An 18313-nucleotide genomic window follows, 5' to 3' on the forward strand; every position below is an offset into this window, starting at 1 on the left:
TTCCAGGTTCAATTCTCGTCAAGGGTACATACCAGGGTTGCAAGCTCAGTCCCCACTGTGGGGCGTGGAGGAGGCAGCCGATCAATGATTCTCTCTCATCATTGATGTTTCTAACTCTCCCTCTCCATTCCTCTCTGAAATCAATATATATTTTTAAAAAGAAACACACAAACCTATTGTAATATAGACTATTGGAACATATTGGACCTTATTTAGACCCAATTTAAAAAAGAATGAGATGCTTGGGGAACCTAGACACTGACTACATTTTCCCCCCAAAAAATATATTCTCATTGATTTCAGAGAGGAAGGGAGAGGGGGAGAGATACAGAAACGTCAGTGATGAGAATCATTGGTGGGCCGCCTCCTGCACGCCCCTCACTGAGGATCCACAACCCAGGCATGAGGCCTTGACCAGGAACGAAACCCGGGACCCTGCAGTCTGCAGGCCCACGCTCGATTCACTGAGCCAAACCAGCCAGGGTGACACTGACTACATTTTTTTTTTAAATATATTTTATTGATTTTTTACAGAGAGGAAGGGAGAGGGATAGAGAGTTAGAAACATCAATGAGAGAGAAACATCGATCAGCTGCCTCCTGCACACTCCCCACTGGGTTTGTGCCTGCAACCAAGCAAGGTACATGCCCTTGACTGGAATCGAACCCGGAACCCTGGAGTCCGCAGGCCGATGCTCTATCCACTGAGCCGAACCGGTTAGGGCACTGACTACATTTTTAAATGAAACTAAGTGCCCGTACTTTGCTTTCCCCCCCACATTATGGCATTGTGTTTGTTTTCAAAACATTAACAAAAATATATACAAATGACTACCCAAAATTATCTGCTTATTCATGCTGAAAATGGAAGATGTCTTCTGAGAGGTGCTGACATCGATTTAAGCAAAGCAGACCGTTAAGACCTGAATTAAAGGGATGCATTTATAAAAAGCTGCACGCACCCAAAATTCTATAAACAAAAAAATTTAATGGGGAAAAATCCTGAAGACTCTAGTGAGCTTTCTGGGACCTGGACGGGCCTTTAAATATCTTGTTGAGCCCTAGCCGGCTTGGCTCAGTGGATAGAGCCTCAGCCTGCAGACTGAAGGGTCGCAGGTTTGATTCCGGTCAAGGGCATATGCCTGGGTTGCAGGCTCAATCCCCAGTGGGGGTGGGACGGGCATGCAGGAGGCGGCCAATCAATGGTTCTCCCTCATCACTGATGTTTCTCTCTTTTCTTTCCCTCTCCCTTCCTCTCTGAAATCAATAAAAAAAAATTAAAAAAAAATATTTTGTTGACCTCTGGGGCTGCGAGGTTCTGGGATTCCCGAGGAATGCTGGTGTTTGATAAAGACAGACACCCACAAGATCCTTTGCTTACTCTCCCCTGAATTCTCAGTTCTGATCGTCCTGCAAGAGTATGCGCTGATTTTATAAAAGATTCATTATTATCAGTTGGACACTTCCGGTTAGCCCTACACGTGGTACCATTTCTTGGAGAAAAAAAAAAAAAGTTCTTGGTAAAGTGTAAGGGCAGAGTCACCAGCATGCCCGCTAGGACGCCGTGGGCCGACGCCAGCGCCCTCGTGCTTCGGGACCACGTGCGCCCGGTCCGCCGCGCATGCGCACTGCCGCCTCGCCAGGCCTACGTGCCGCGCCTCGGGGTGGCAATGGCGGCGGGCCGGGGCCGCACTTCCGCCCCTCCCCGCCAGGGCGGCACCGTCTCCCTCGGGTCTGCGCCGGCCGGGCGGCGCGTGCCTGGCGCCGAGCCGCGGGTCCCGGGCCCCCCGAAACGACGCCAGCTCCCTGCTCGGGGCGGCCCGCCGCTCGCTCACGGCCTTCGCGTCCACCGGGTGGGTCGGGGCCTCGCCCCGCCCCCGCGCATCCCGACTGGCTGCGGGGCCCAGCCCTCCCCCCCGCCCCGCGTTCTCATTGGCCGAGCGGCGCCGCGGGGTGGGGCCGAGCCGGGGCGACTCCAACAAAGGGCGGCGGGCGGCCGGCGGCGGTGACCGCTCTCCCCGTGCTTCCTGCAGGTCACGCGCGCCGGCCCCCGCCCGCCCCGCTCCAGATGAAGTGTGAGCACTGCACGCGGAAGGTGGGCCCGCGCGCCGGTGCGGCCGGGGGTCGGGGTCGGGTCAGGGGCCGGGCCTCGTGACCAGGGGTCGGTGCGGCTGGGGGTCAAGGGTCCGGGATGATCGCCGCCGGCCCGGGAGCTCCGTCCGCGGCGCGGCCCGTGGGAGCGTGGGCGGGCGCCACGTTCTGGATCGGCAGCTCCGGACCCGGCGTCACCGCGGCCTCGGGACCCCGGGGTCGGACGCGGGCCGCTCGGATGGGACCGTCTGGGTTCGGTTGGACCGACTCCGGCTGGGCAGGAGCGCTCACCCTGCCGCGGCCGGGATAGTGCCGCCGCGGACTTGGACTTCGCAATCGGCTCCAGTTCTCGGAGCGCCGAGCCAGCCATTCAAAATGCTTTTTTTCTTTTTGAAGCCAAAACCCCCAGAAAAGTAGAACAACCTGTTACCTCTCAGGGCCGTCAGAGCAAACCCCATTCTGGAAGTCAGCCATTGATACCATGTTTTTCGGGTTGTTTTTTAACTTTGCAAAACACGTAAGTGCTTGTAGTAACGAAACAATCCAGAAGTGTGGCCCGCCTCGCCACCTGTGTAACCATGGTAACTCGGCGGCCTGCCTCCGTTTCCAGGCCGCAGTCACACAAGTGACCGCGCAGCGCAGGCAGAGGGATTGTTTTGTGTTTCTGACTGTTGAGTCGCATCGTGAGTGCTATTCCATCAGCTGCTCCTTTCTGTAGCCTAACACGATGCAGGAGGCGGCTTCTCAGAGCGTTCCTTGTGTTTCCAGTTCATTGTGTTCCAAGTCCATGTGTGTCCAGGGAGTCGGGCCCTAATTTACCTGCTGGTGCCAGGCACATGGTGTCCAGGTTTCAGCTAGTAGGAATATACAGGTGAGGTGGCGGGCGGGTGTGTCCGCCAGCACACGTGCTTTTATTTTATCTCACATATATGTATATATACGTATATGTGTGTATGTATATGATTTCAGAGAGGAAGAGAGGGAAACATCAACGATGAGAGGGAATCATTGATCGGCTGCCTCCTGGACGCTCCACGCTGGGGATCAGGCTCTCAACCCGGGCCTGTGCCCTTGACCGGCATGGAACCTGGGACCCTTCAGTCCGCAGGCCGGTGCTCTATCCATGAGCCAAACCAGCCAGGGCAACATGTGCTTTTATTTACCTAGAAGAGATTTCCGCTCTTGAGGTTAATTGACAGAATAGGTATGCGTTTTTTAATTCAGGGAGTCAAAGTTCTTTTATCTGTTTTCTGTGCCTTTTCAAGGAATGTAGCAAAAAAACAAAAACCGATGACCAAGAGAATGCCTCAGTCGATGCCCCGAGTCCGGCCCAGGAGAACGGAGAGGCAAGTCGAGTTTTTTCCATTTCGTGTCAGCCCGGAGGAAACAGCAGCTGCTGACGTTCTCCCCTTTGGGGCTCATGTCAGCCCATGTCCTTGCTTTGAGGAAAAGAGAAGTGAGACGTGAGTGGGTAACGCGGTGCCCCTGCCAGGGGCCAGGCGTGCAGGGCCCACCAGCGGGAGGCACACGGCCTCCCAGGTAAGAGGGCCGAGGAGCTTGTCATCCCAAAATACAGCTGAACAGACTGTCATGGGAACAAAGGCGAATGTCACCCTTGGTCATTTATCAGAGACAGTGGTGTGATGCTTAAACCTCCAGTTCCTTTTTTAAAATCAAAAGTTCCATTCTGTAAAACGGGGGTTTAGGTGGGTAATTTATTCAGTGATTCAATTGTCATGGTTCTGTAAATGCATTTTTCTAACAGTTCCTTCGCCAGCTCAGTTGTGGGTTTTAAATCCCGTCGAGCAGAGAGGAGGCGGCAGTAGGGAGGTCAGGGTCACTGCGTCCCTTAGAAAGTGCTGGCACCCGTTCCCAGATGGGAGGCGGCAGCCCCGGAGAAGCGAGTGTCGGTCTCTGTGGGTCAGTAGATCTGAGAGGACATTAGTCTGACGGGCGTCCGTCTGGTCCCTGTGCACCAGCACTGCTCTGCGCTCGGGCGACTGTGCGGCTCCGTGAGTAGAGGGGGTGAGACCAGCACCCAGGGTCTAGGGCAGAAAGCAGGGACTGCCCGGGCCCTGCATCCCGGAGCAGGGGGCCTGGGGCCCCCCCACACCTGCCCTCTGGCTGCATCACCTCGGGCAGCCATCTAACCCTGGGAGCCCAGTTTCCTTATCAGTGACACGGGGAGTTGGGTTACTTTTCCCCCTCTCCCTGGGCTTTGGTCACGGCAAGATAACGTGTACACAGCCGAAGCGGGCCCCCCGCCAGCTCAGTGGGTGGACACCCTGTTAGGTTGGGCTCGCCAGGGAAGGGGCTACTGGAGTGGGCCCTGGGGTTGTGAGAATTGAGGGGAGGTGTAGGAATGGTGGGTGAGCCCACCAGGCACACAGGAGTGGACAGAAGTGGCCTGGGGGAGGGCTGGTGGGAGCCACTGAGTCCGTCAGGGTACAGATCCGATGTGTTGAAGGGCGGCTTCGGCTGGCTGAGCAGAGGGGGCATCGAAGGACGCCGCGTGGGAGGCAGCGTGTGGGGCCTGGGTGGGCGGCCAGAGTGGGCCCCTCTGCAGGGCCAGTAGGGCCAGGGTTCTCGGTGCAGCTCAGCAGTCTCTTGAGCACCAGCTGGGTGCCAGGCTAGGTGCTCCAGACCCTCGGACACCCCCACCCCTGCCACGGCGTTAGAAGTGCCAACCTTGGGCCCATTCAGACCTCACGCACATGCCTCTGCGACATGCTGTCCTGGGGAGCTGCCCAGTGGCAGGCACGTGGGGAGGAGGGAGCTGGCGGTGCACTCCCATCCTGCACAGGAGGCCCTCCAGGGCCCTCTTCACCAGCTGGTGGTTGAAGGGAAATAAATGCACGGCTGGCAGGAGCGTTTGTTCGTTTGTTCAGGTGCTCCCGTAGGCTCCGAACGCTCCTGTGTTCATCCACTAAATAGTCCTGAGCACCTTCTGTACGCGGGGCCCCATGGAGGTGCTGGGCAGCAGGAAGAGGTGAGGGCTCCTACCCCAGAGCTTACATGTCGTGGTGAGAGTCAACACATAAATGCTAGCTGGTCATCTGGGCTGTTTGGTAGGTGCCTGTGAGGACCCCAGGGGTGAGCTGGGCTCTTGGGGAGCATTTCTGGGCTCAGGGGTGACCCAGAGCAGTTTGGCTGGAAGTGAGAGCCAGGGAATGAATGACTGGGATAAGGGCCATGAGTGGTTCGGGGCGAGGCCTCTGTGCAGGGGAGGGATGGCTTGTGTTTTCGTTCATCTCGGGGTCCAGCGGACCTCAGGAGCCGAGTGCCAGGCGGGCAGACGACGGGGCCGAAGGGGACCACAGAGTTTGTAGCCTGGACATCCAGGTGAGCAGGGTCCCTGTTACTGAGGAGGCCCGAGGGCCCCGTGCACATGCAGTGCCTGAGCCGGCAGTGAGCTGTGCCGGGTCTGAGCTCCCCTGGGTGCCGTGGACCCGGGTGAACTCACCTGGGAGAGCACAGCAGGCCCAGAGCAGGAGTCCCCGAGGCAGCAGAGGAGGGGCTGAGGGAGGAAGACGGGCCAGGACACAGGCGTGCCGCTTCCCTCCCCGTGGGTGTTGGGGCGGTGTCTGCATTGTGCCTGTGCTGCTGCTCCCTGAAGACCACGTGGTAGAGTTTCAGGCCAGGACGCCGTCTTTCTTTCGTAGAAGGGAGAATTCCATAAGTTGGCCGATGCCAAGATATTCCTGAGCGACTGCCTGGCGTGTGACAGCTGTGTGACCGCAGAGGAAGGAGTCCAAGTTTCCCAGCAGAACGCCAAGGCCTTCTTCCGTGTTCTGAACCTTAACAAGGTAAGGGGCCCCGTGCGCACGGCACCCTGGCCTGGAGAGGGTGGGGGTCAGAGCAGGGCATGGAAGCCTCTGCTGGGACATGCAGGCAGCCTGGCCCTGGGTCCCGTGCCCTCATCAACCCTCTGCAGGGTCCTCCTCCTCAGAGAAAAATCAGCCGTCCCCGTCGCACTCCTCACTGGCTGTGGCCGGACCACCGGCCAGGCTCCCCGGGTACGGGGCGGCTTCCACCGTGCAAGGTGCTGCCATGGGAGCGGGCCTGAGGTCTCGGGTCTTCAGAGGCCAGGCTGATGCGGTTCAGCCTCTGGGGTGTTCCAGGCGGGGGAGTCCCCTGCCCCACTGTGCCCGGGCGCCGAGCCCTGGCCCGCAGGGCAGCACAGGTGCCCGGAGCCCTGGGCGCAGCCTGGCTGGTGCTTGGACTGGCGCTGCGTTGAAGTGGCAGGTGCAGCTGAGGACGGTGTCGTTCACCGCACAGAGCTCCTCCCACCAGCGTGCGGCTGGGTGCTGCTCTGTGGCCTTCGGGGAAGGGCTGCTCCCCCCGGAGACGTGGTGTCGAGTTATCCCTCCTTCTCCGTGTCTGTTTTTCTTTAAAATGATCGTTTTCCTCCAGATAGGTGAGCTTGTCAGTATACTAGTGTTCTTAAAGTCGACAAAATCTCTTGGGACGTCCCATGTTTTAACTGTAACTTTCCTTCAGTGATTCTTGCCAGGGTTTGCCACTTTCGCAGTCTTTGCGCAAGATCGCCCCCTACCTCCTGCCTGTCCTGGATCTCAGTAGATGTCCCCCCCACCTGTGTGACGTGCTTCTCTGTCTCTCCTAGAAATGTGATGCCTCACAGCACAAGGTGCTGGCAGTGTCCGTGTGTCCTCAGGCTCTGCCTTACTTTGCTGCTAAATTCAGCCTCAGTGTCACCGATGCGTCCAGAAGGCTCTGCGGCTTCCTCAAAAGCCTTGGTGAGCTGCCTGTGGTGTCGGCGGGAATGTAGAGCGGGAGCTTGTAGCTGCCTTTTCACATCCCGAGTTCAGTTTTCCGGGGCTCAGGGTCGGTGATGTCTGTGACCCTGCCTCTGACCCACGGCAGGCAGTGGCACTTGCCCCTTGCCGTGCAGCCGGGTGTTGCATTACTGCCGGACGGCCCCTCCCGGAGCGGCGAGTGACCGGCTTTGGACAGGGTGGCCAGGGGTCACGTGTCCTGTTGCCCTGGCTCTCGGGGCCCCTGAGGTCATCTGTGTGGTGGGGAGTGACGGCTGCAGGGAGTGGTGTCTGGTCTCCTGGGAGCTCTGGAGAGCCGGCAGGAGAGAGCGGACTTTGTCCTTTGCGGCCTCAGGAAAGGCAGCAGCTCAGAGCACAGCAGGGACTCAGATGAGAGGCGCACTGGAGGGCACTGCCCAGCAACAGGAGGGCTCCCTTATCTGCTGGTGTCGGACTAGAACGGTCCCGCCCCTGGAGACTTCACGGCCCTCCTGCAGCCATCAGCGGGCAGGCTCCGGAGGGAGAACTTGAGCCGTTTGCCGAAGAGCAGCTTTTGTTCCCCCGCAGTAGCTTTCAAAGGCGTGAATGCATTGGGGACCACGGACAACGAGATGAGCCCAGAGCGAGCAGGGGTGCTGGTGCCTGGCTGCTCCTGGCGGACAGCAACGCGCCGCGAGCCGGGCTCCTGTGCAGCTCTCCTCCATCTTAGAAGCCGAGGGTGTGCTTTGTTTCACCGCAGAGCGAGCTGTTAGGTGCCATGTGATCTCAGAGCGAAAGGCCTTCCTTGGACGTTAAAAACAAACAGTTGGGCATAACTTATTACTGTTAATAATGAAGGGAGAGGTATTCATTGTGGGTCTGATTCCTTAAGGTAATGGTTTTAGATGACACTTAGAATATTACTATATTTTTTATTTTATTTATTTACTTATTTTTTGTTGATTTCAGAGAGGAAGGGAGAGGGAGAGAGAGATAGAAACATCACTGATGAGAGAATCATTGATTGGCTGCCCCCGACTGGGGATCGAGCCTACACCTGGGTATGTGCTCTCGACCGGAATCAAACCTGGGACCTTTCAGTCTGCAGGCTGACACTCTATCCACTGAGCCAGACCGGCCAGGGCTACTATATTTCTTAAGAATAACTGGCTGCTTTTAAGATTTAGACTGGCTGTAGATACTAAATTAATTTGCTTAATTTGTTTTTAATTATTGAAAATACATTCTTTTGTCTCAAGCTTATTCACCAATAGTAAGAAAACTTATTAAGAAAAAGATAGCTAATTAAAAATCAACATAAAATTAAGATCATCATAAGGGTGTACTCAGCCAGTTTGCTCGTTTTATTTATTTTAAAGATGTCAAGGATCATTACCGACCGAAATTTATTTAGACAGTGTGCTGTGAGTGCCTTGTAATATTCCATTAATTTACGTGAGGAGTATGGTGAGGTGCTTACAATAAGATGCAGGGAGAAAGACAGGAAGTAGGAGAGAGTAGGTATTTTATTATGAAAAACATGCTATTGTTTTTAAAAAAAGTGCAGTCCTATACTTAGCGATCAGTGATGGAGCCGAGAGCCGAGGTGACTGCAGTGCCCAGGAGGGAAGCCTGTAAAATCCGCTAAGCTTGTCCCTTCGTGTCCAGACGGAGAGGGACCCTGTGAGGGGTGTGAGCTGAGGCCCTCCTTCCGCAGGGGTGCACTATGTCTTTGACATGACCGTAGCCGCGGACTTCAGCCTCCTGGAGAGTCAGAAGGAGTTTGTGCGTCGGTACCGCCAGCACCGTGAGGAGGAGCCCCGGCTGCCCATGCTGACCTCCGCCTGCCCCGGTGAGCGCCCAGGCCGCAGGCGGCTCCGCCGTACGTCCGGGAGGCTGGACAGGTGTCAGCTTCGCCCGTGGACAGGGTCGCGGGAGCTCCGGGTCCCAGTGGGGGACGGGAAGCAGCCGGGAGGAACTGACGCAGCCCCGGTCTCTCCCCAGGCTGGGTCCGATATGCGGAGCGTGTGCTGGGTCACCCCATCACGCCCCACCTCTGCACGGCCAAGTCTCCCCAGCAGATCATGGGCTCTCTGGTAAAGGATTACTTCGCCAGACGGCAGGTAAGCCGGCCTCTTCCCGAGGTCAGCACGAGTGGCGAGCCGGGCCTGCCCATGGGGCTGACGGACAGGAAGTGAGGCGAGCCAGGGAGACACGGGCGGAGCTGGTGGGAACGGGGCGGCGACTGCAGCAGGAGCTGGTCTGTGGGAGACGGGGCTCCACCCAGAGCAGCTGGGCACCAAGGAGGCGGCCGGGCAGGGTGGCAGCTGGGTGGGTTCTTCTCCGCAGCCTGGACAGTTCGCTCTGTCTCCACAGAACCTGTCCCCAGACAAGATTTTCCATGTCATTGTGGCCCCGTGTTATGACAAGAAACTGGAGGCCCTCCGAGAAGATGTTCCCACAGCTCTGCATAGTTCCCGGGGTGCTGACTGCGTGTTAACCTCAGGTGAGAGGTGGGCAGGGCCGGGGTGGGGGTGGCTCTGGCAGGACCCAGGACAGTGAAGAGGCAGCACTGCTGCCAGCTGAGGCTGAGGGAGAGACAGGGCGGTGGGGGCAGTCCCCCCTCACCATGGCGTTCCGACAGCCCGGCCTGCGCGGGGGCACGAGTGACGTTTTCCCTTTCCATGAAGTGGAAACATCCATGTGCTGTGGGGACGTCGCCGCAGCCTGCGCAGAGCCGGGTGCTGGGGTGCAAGGGCGTCTTTGGTCAGTCGAGGGCAGCCTGAGTCGGGTGCAGAGGGGAGTCCAGTGGTTCTGATTTCCGGTTGGTCTCATTCGGGCCACAGGACATCTGTAATGCAGCATCCTCCCTTGAGGCTGTCACAGAGTCTCCGCTTGGAAACAAACACGTGGATTGTTTGCAGAGAGCCCTCACTGCAAGAGCAGAAAGAGGAATATACGCTTCTCTTACATTCATTTGCGTTTTGCATTTTATTGGTGTTACTTTGCACTGGAGATGGGCCCCCTGCTGTCTGTGAGGGGGACAACATCCAAGGTCACCTTGACCTAGAATTTCCTGCGGGGAGGAAGGTAACTCTGGAAACAGCCCGAGGACGTGTGGTGTCCACGGGGCCCACCGCCTCTCGCTTGTCTGTAGGTGAAATTGTCCAGCTAATGGAGCAGAGTGACCTGTCCGCGGACGACGCCCTCGTGGATACTCTGTGAGTGGCTTTTGCAGGGAGGCCGCCTGTGGATGGGCCTCCGTGGGGTCGCTGGAGGGACAGGGCCTAGGGCCTCCCTGCTTTACTAGGGGCTGTGCTGAGACGTGGGCACAGGGTGGCACCTGCCCCAGGCGGTTGCCTCAGGGAAATAGCAGATTCCTTGGGTCCCTTTGCGCCCAGGGCAGCAGGCTGGGTTTCTGTGGTCAGTGGTGACCCCAGCCAATCACCGGTGCTCCTGCCGTGTCCTGGGCCGGGGCATCTGCAGAGCACTCCTGGGCCACTCGGCAGCCCTGCCTGTAGTGGCACCAGGACTATGTGTGGCCCTTGGTGGGAGGCTGGACTGAGATTTACAGACTCTTAGCCACTCGAGTGCCCATGGCCACAGCCTGTGCTTGAGCCAGGCCATGCACCCTGTGCTGGTGGGGCTCAGGCAGGCGTGTTCTCGAGCCCATCTCAGAGTCCCAGGACCCCCAGCCCGAGGCTCTGGGGACGCCCTGAGGCACGTGCAGCAGCGAAGGGAAGTCACTGCCTGTGGGCACAGATGACCTCTCAGGCTGATGGGGTCCTGCTGGAGCTGAAGGGCTGGCGAAGGGTCTCGCTTCCCATGTGGTGCCCCCGGTCATGACACTCTGAAACCTGCTGCAATTCTTGTTGCTTTTCTCTGCCTGACGAGGTTTGGAGACGTGAAGGAGGAGGAGGTGAGGCGCCACGAGGGTGCCAGCTCCGACGGGTACCTGGCGCACATCTTCAGGCACGCGGCCAAGGAGCTGTTCAACGAGGACGTGGGGGCGCTCACCTACCGCAGCCTGAGGTGCGTCTGCTCGTATGGTCAGCACGGCCGTTAGGGTAGATTCCCCAGAGCCGGTGTGCATGTGTGTGCGTCTGTTAGCGTGTGTGCATATGTGCGTGCACGTGTTTGTGTGCGTGCTGGGGCAGGGCTGTCCTGTTTGTAGAGTGACCATCAAGGTCAAAGGCCTGTCCTGCGTTCACTCACAGACGTTTACTTTGCTGACCTTCCCGACTCAGAGTGGAAATGACAAGCGGCTGAAGTGGACTCGACAGCCAGAGTCCCTGTGTCTGTGTTACAGGAACAAAGACTTCCAGGAGGTCACCCTGGAAAGGGACGGAGAGGTGCTGCTGCGCTTTGCGGCTGCGTACGGCTTTCGGAACATCCAGAACGTGGTCCTGAAGCTGAAGAGGGGCAAGTTCCCCTACGACTTCGTGGAGGTCCTGGCCTGCGCCGGGGGTAAGACTCGCCCACAGCGTCGTGGGAGTGGTCCCTCCGCGCCCACCCTGAGCCTCACTCGGTCTCCACGGCTTTGCCCTCGTTGTTAGGACACAACGGCACCTCCCTTTCCTCACACCCACCTCGTGAGAAAGAGCAGGTACTCGGACGTCACCCTGGAAACCTGGTTCCAGGCTGAGGGGCCCCTGAAGGGCCTCAGGAGGGGTGTCCAGCACCCACACAGTCGGGGCAGAGCTGGGCTGCCTCACCGCTGGGCTCTGCTGGGAAGTGAGCAGAGTCTCTGCCTCGGACGAGGGGGGAGAGGTGGGAGAGGCCTAGCCAGGGCAGAAACGTGCTTCAGGTTCTTTTAAATGAATTTTTATCCTGTGAATCATGACATCACCTAAGATATTTGAGAGGACGCGGCTCCCGTACAGGAGGCCAGGCTTCCGGGCGTGAGGGCCCCTGGGTGCAGCCGGGTGGGGGGCAGCGCACTGTGGCTGCAGACACCAGGACGCAGCTGCTCGTGCTGTGTCTGCTCCTGGTTCGGGGAGCTCCAGGGAGACGAATCCAGATGTGAGCACACAGCCCTCAGGTCTAAGGGCAGCGGATTATTTTGGTTTCAGGTAAAGGCGTGTCCTGGGCCATGGAAACAGGAAAGAGCAGGGGGCACAGACCGTGAGCCTAGGACAGGGCTCCCCAGGCCTCGGGCCACCGTGCACTCCCCTCCTGCCCGGGACCCCTTCCCTGCAGGATGGAGGGAGGGAGAGTGAGCTCCCGCCTGTGTCTTTCAGGATGCCTGAGCGGCAGGGGCCAGGCCCAGGCAGAGGACGGGCGTGCAGACAGGGCGCTGCTGCGGCAGATGGAAGGCATCTATGCCGCCATCCCGGTGCGGCCCCCGGAGACCAGCGCCCACGTGCAGGAGCTGTACCAGGAGTGGCTGGGTGGGGCCGACTCCCCCCGGGCCCAGGCGGCCCTGCACACCGCCTACCAGGGCCCAGGGCAGTCTGCCAGCAGCCGGGACATCAAGTGGTAAATTACGGTCCAGCAGGCGCCTGAGGAGGGGTGTCAGACGCGTGAAGGAAGGGCTTAGTGTCTCTGTCATCGCTTTGGTTTTCAGAATTCCCTGCTCCCCATCTGTCAGCTCCCTGCGAGGGGCGCTGTCGTCCTCATACGTGTGCAACTGGAATATTGTATCTCGAGAGAAGGATTGCCCCAATGTACATATCCTTTTATCCAACAATGAAAAAATCCCAAAGAACAAGAATGGAGTTAGACTACTGTCCTTTAGGCTTAAAAAACCCCGCCGGTGTCCTGCAAAGAGCTGAGACTTGGTTCTGTCCACGCGCCTCAGATTGGATGAGGAAATGGCCCGGTTTGGCCCTGACTTTACCCACTTATGTTACTCTTGAAGGTGTCTTTGCCACAATGCGAATAAACTGCCACCTTTTGGAATAGGGGCTCATACGAAAATCTGCATTCCCACCTTTTCTTGAAACGGATCTACGTCCTGTCGCTGGGAATTGGGGGGCACGAGTGGAGGCCCCTTGTGCCCTTTTGCATTCAGGGATTGAGCTGAACTCACTTTGGGGGAGGCCTGGCGAGGGTCACAGGTGTCACAGACGGAAGGATGGAGAATGGAGAGGCGGACACCCTGCTCGGTCCCTCCCTGGGTGGAGTCAGGCAGATGAAGGCCGGCCAAACGCGCACAATTGGGTGAGATAGCATCCTCTGTGTCCGCCTCTCCCCTGCGGGCCTGGTCACTCCCTCTGCTCTAGGGAGCCCTCTGCTTTCCACGACAGCGCTCTCTGCCCTCACGTGCCGCCCGCCCTAGACGAGAAGGAAGAGAGCAGTTGGCCCACAGATGACACAGAGATCCGCAGCCACCACAGAGCCCAGCGCCCGTGCACGTCAGGGCCGCCTGTGGAGTGCGGCCTGTGGCGGCTGGTGTTGGTCTCCAGAGCACTTGGATTTTGTTACCATGTGGGCGACCTTGAACCCTCGGCCTGTTAGACTTCCCTCATTCATGTGTTACTGTACCTGTGCACCCGTCTGGGTTGATAACCGGGACATGGTGTGAAATTATCTATTTTCTGCTTTCAATCTATTTACAGTGGGGTTTCATCCTCTGCAGTGATGTAGATCCATTTCTGATTACGGAATAAACAGTTGAAGTACCTGGTGTGGGGCATTGGGTGAATGATGCTGCTGTCCCCCCAGCCAGGGCCGTGTGTGTTCTGGGCTCCACCTCATGGAGTTGTGCTCTCACCTTTTACTGCCTGAGCCAACAGCTGGCCCAAGGGCCTGGGCCTGAGTGAAAAGGGGGGCCTAGGGGGAAGAGGAGGGGACAAAGGAGGAGGAAACAAAAGGGGAAGCCATGTTTCCATACAAAACTGCTTACAATATAAGTTCTAAGAAATCTTACTGTTCAGTGGAGGGGGTGGGGGGTGGAACAAAAGGCACACACAGGTCCCACCGAGATTTGAACTCAGATTGCTGGATTCAGAGTCCAGAGTGCTAACCATTACACCATGGAACCAGACACTGCTATGGGCCCTACCCATTTTGATGGGGACACAGGAATGGGAGGGTCAAAGGCTGAGCCTGAGCTGGCTTATGGGTTGGTACTGAAAAGCAGGTTACCTTTTAGCAGAGGATGGGTTATGGGCCCGCTCACCCCGCTGTCCGTCTGCTGCACGTGGTGTGGGTTGTGACTGACGGTGAGAGACGGCGCCCTCCTGCTGTGCAGCCAAGCGGGGCGGGGCCCACAGGGCCAGGCAGGTGTCATTTCTTCCTTACAAAACTGCTTACAATTAAAGTGTTGAGAAATCTTGCTGTCCAGCTTTATAACTGGAAAAACTGCAGTTTCAAAAAGAAACTCCCTTAAGAACATTCTGGATATCGATCTTTGAGGAAAAAAATCTGAATTTGTGTGGAAGCTTTTCATGTAAAAAGTGTCCATGGAGCTACTGTTGTAGATAGCAGGGTGTCCCCCCCTTGAACCAAGAAAAGCACCAGGAGAAAGAAACAGATGGAAACTTCTGGCGTCAAACTATGAGGATCAGCCAGGAGGAACTTAATGAGCAACCTTAGTGAGCAGGGTTAAAGGAAGCCAATGGGGGTGCTGAGCGCCCCAGAACTAGGCACAGCCACGAGTGGTCAGAATCCTGAGGCCTGGGAGCAGTTCCCCGGCCCTGTGGCACCGGAAGCTGGTGTGTAGGCACCAAACAGGAGCCGAGGCTTTCTCAGCGGAGCACGTGGACCAGGCCAGGCAGGAGGAAGCCCAGGAGAGCCCGTCTTCCCCTCCATGTCTCTTCTCCGCGCCGGGTTCCCCAGGCACGCTGCACTCGGCTCTTTTGCCCTCTGCTTCCTGTCGGTTTTAGGGAAGAGAAAGGTAGAGGGGGGTCTGGAGGGCAAACAAACGACACCCACAAGGGCCAAAGGAAACACCCATAACCCAGAGGTACCACTGCCAAGGGCGTTGAAGGGAGGACCTGACGTGAAGGCCTAGGCAAAGCCAGCCCGTGGGGCCTCTGCAGCACCTGTGACAGCCAGCGGCGGTCAGTGGGCCCTGGGCCGAACTTCAGGGCAGACCTGCCGTTGCCATGGGGGGTGCAGCTCCCTGAAAGGCACCCACAGGGCTGTGTGTGAGCCTGAATCTCCACCACAGGGTAGGTAGAGGGTATCTTCTGCGTCTGAGAAATCCAGGCATTCGGGCATACATGCAGTTACAGGCGAAGGTGGCCCCGCTGCGGGGCCCCAATAACACCAGGCTGGAGAATTAGTGTCCAAGAGCCTGGCCGACGAGGCCTATGGATGGACTCTGGAACAGGCCCAGGATTTGAGAAGACTCATGGTCCACGTGAAAGCACATGAAAGGGCTCCCGTTCGGGAAGGCTCAATCATGCACAAGTAATACGCAGGTGCCCGTCCGGCTCTCCCACCACCCTCATGACGCTTGTTTAACCCTCAGACCAAAATGGCCGTGGAGACAGGGAAGGAGGCTGGGCCCAGGCTTGACAACATGGACTCCTTTCCCCCCACCAAGCCCGCCTTGGCCGTGACGCCTGCTGACATGTTTGGCGGCCAACGGTAAATCCCAATTCTGGTTGCGGGGGCGAGGGCACCACCGCCTGACGGCAGGTGACTTCACTGATCCTTTCCCACCAGTGCAAGATCGGGACTGGGGAGGGACGCGGGAGGCTGGCCACGTGGAAGAAGCCCCATTCCAGCCCTTGAGTGTTTGCTTTTGTTCAGGACCCGCGGTCATGGCACCCTACACAACAGCGCTCCTGGCCAAACCACAGGCGACGGCGACAGCGGCAGGCAGCGGGCCTTGGCCGGAGAAACCCGGTTTCCTCCCGGCTCCTCTCCATCTGCAGGCAGCTGCCCTGGAAAGAAGTGCCGGAGCTTATTCCTCCGACAGCCTAGGAGTGAATCACAGGAGCCAAGCGAGCAGCACCTGCCCACGCTTCTGACGGATGCTGCCAACTGCGTATGCTGAGGGCGCCCCGCGTTTCAGCTCTCAGCCCGGCTGGATCCGCAGGCAGGGGCCGTGTTCACCCCGCACCCAAGCGCCGCGGGTGCCGAGCCCACAGCCCCGACCCATCGCAGGCGGAGAATGGAACGGACAGCGCGACGGGCGCTGGGACACGGCGCACGTGCCTTTCTCCGTTTCAGGACCAGAGCGGTGCTCCGCAGGTGCGAGGCCCACCCCGGCCATCGGCGGTCACGTGGGCGCCAGGTCACGTGCGATTGCGGACGTCATTGTCTTGGCGCCGGCGTGCTGCAGCCCCGCCCTGGCCGGAGCGCCCACGTCTGCGCATGCGCACCTGGCGCGTGGCCTGGGAGCCCGCGGGCGCCTTCAGCGGAAGGAGAGGGGTCCGATCCAGGGACGGGGCGGCCTCAGGGTGTCCGCCCTTCGTGGGCCGTTGATTTACCACCAGGACCGTGTAGACGGCACCCTTGCGTTCCCTGCCCTCCCCGATCGCGGGTCCCTGTGCCCAGGTGCCCAGGTGTCCAGGTGCCCAGGAGCCAGGGCTCCGACGTCCTCTCCACCTTTTGTCCCGCTCAGGGGCCAGGAGGCCTCAAGCTTGTGCAGTTTGCAGCACCGTTTTTTTTTTAAAAAAAAGTACACTTTTATTGATTTCAGAGAGGAAGGGAGAGGGGGAGAGAGAGAAACATCAATGATGAGAATCGTGGATCAGCTACCTCCTCCACGCCCCACGCTGGGGATGAGCCCACAACCTGGACTGGTTCATAGGTCCACACCGTTGGGGCAGGAGCACCCTTTTTAAGAGAAAAAGTACAAAATTAGATACAAAGATGGAGATCGATTTGAATAAGAAAAGTAATCACAACAGTGACGTCTACAAAGCCGATCAATACCATAACTTCATACAATTAACTAAAACACTTTTACTAATTAACTGCCTGGCACACTTCTAATATATTTTTTCCTAATTTTTTGGATGCAGACTTTGATGTGGCAATGATCTGATAGAACTTTTGATAGAGTGAACAGGGACATAATTTAGTCTTTGCAGGGTTGGTCGCATTTTGATTTTTATTAATACTTTAGAAGAGACTGTCAGCTTTGCATTCTTCCTAGTAATGCAACATAAACTGTTAGGATTGCTATCCAATTTGGCCAAACCTCTCCTGTAAGAGCCAGGGGATTTCAGGTGTTTCAGGGGTCTGGCAGGGCCTGGTCTGCAATCTCCCCTGGCCTCAGAGTGGCTAGTTATGAGCTTTGTGTCATTGTTTTTGTTTTGTTTTATTTAAAAAATATTTTTATTGATTTCAGAGAGGAAAGGTGAAGGAGCGAGAGATAGAAACATCAATGATGAGAGAGAATCATGGATCAGCTGCCTCCTGCACGCCCCACACTGGGGATCGAGCCCGCAACCTGGGCATGTGCCCTGACCGGGAATCGAACCGTGACCTCCTCCTGGTTCAGAGGTCGACACTTAACCACTGAGCTACGCCGGCCGGGCAACTTTGTGTCATTGTTGGTAGCAGCGTTTCATGTCAAATCCGGAAGAAATGGGAACTGCTTTCTTTTTGTGATTCACTCACCTTCCCTTCTGCCCGTTTCCCTGCCCTTTGAGAAGGAGCCCGCCGTGCTCTTACATGATTTGTGTGCCCAGGTAACCGCGGCCGGTGCTCTGTGGAGATTTAGTGACTTCCGAGGGTTCTGAAGATACCGATCTGAAAGTCCGTCTGGTTTAAGTGCTGTCTGTCTGGTTGAAAACCGAATACAAGCAGAACAATGCAAGCAGCCTGTTCTCGTGGAACAGGTGAACAACATCACCGGGCAGGTTTCCTGGTAAAGGTAACGCTTCCCCAGTGTTTTGAGAATCATCTCTTTTGTCTGTTGTGTGTTTTAGTTGATTCTCTGTAACTGGGATCACAACATTGAACTCATGAATTTTTCACTAAATAGTGTTGGGGAGACGGGCATGACGAAACCTCCATGCTTCAAAGTCAGAGGAGTCTGGCCCCAGCGGTGCGTCCGTCCTGCGTTACCATCCTCTTCCTTCCGCTTTGCTTTTCCTTCTGCTTTCTTGCTTCCTGTTTAGGAGTGTCCTGGTTCTCACAATATCTTCCATCTCTGTGTTGTCATTTTCATAATTCATATTTTCTTTGCAATCATAATTCATTTCCCTCGTTATTTTGACCGTGGCTGGTTTTAGTTCCATTGTGATATACTTTTTATTTTATTTTAAAAAAATATTTTTTATTGATTACATGGAGGAAGGGAGAAGGAGAGAGAGATGGAAACACCAATGATGAGAGAGAATCATGGATCAGCTGCCTCCTGCTTGCCTCACAGTGGGGATCGAGCCTGCAACCCAGGCCTGTGCCCTGATAGGGGATCAAACCGTGACTTCCTGGTTCACAGGTTGACACTCAACCGCTGAGCCACGCCGGCTGGGCAGGTTCATCTTTTTAGAAGTTGGGTCATGTTACTCCTCACTGGAGATGCCCACTTCACTTAAGGCAGAATCCAGTGTATAGCAA

General features: G+C 57.0%; 1 protein-coding gene across 2 annotated transcripts; it reads left to right on the plus strand.

Moving 5' to 3' along the window:
* Positions 1 to 1962: 1962 nt before the first annotated feature.
* Positions 1963 to 13472, plus strand: NARF (nuclear prelamin A recognition factor). 2 transcript variants are annotated; one of them, XM_081110416.1, is made up of 12 exons: positions 1963 to 2094; positions 3356 to 3436; positions 5753 to 5896; positions 6715 to 6847; positions 8562 to 8696; positions 8849 to 8967; positions 9221 to 9350; positions 10002 to 10065; positions 10739 to 10876; positions 11154 to 11311; positions 12085 to 12322; positions 12411 to 13472. In XM_081110416.1, coding segments are annotated over exons 1-12 (1368 nt in total). In that variant the 5' UTR covers positions 1963 to 2067; the 3' UTR covers positions 12412 to 13472. The 2 variants fall into 2 exon arrangements, with proteins under 2 accessions (XP_080966542.1, XP_080966541.1); XM_081110415.1 differs by having other exon boundaries at positions 12085 to 12467.
* The last annotated feature ends 4841 nt before the right edge of the window (positions 13473 to 18313 follow it).

The sequence above is a fragment of the Myotis nattereri genome, assembly GCF_964212035.1.
Source record: "Myotis nattereri genome assembly, chromosome: 16".
NCBI lineage: Eukaryota > Metazoa > Chordata > Mammalia > Chiroptera > Vespertilionidae > Myotis > Myotis nattereri.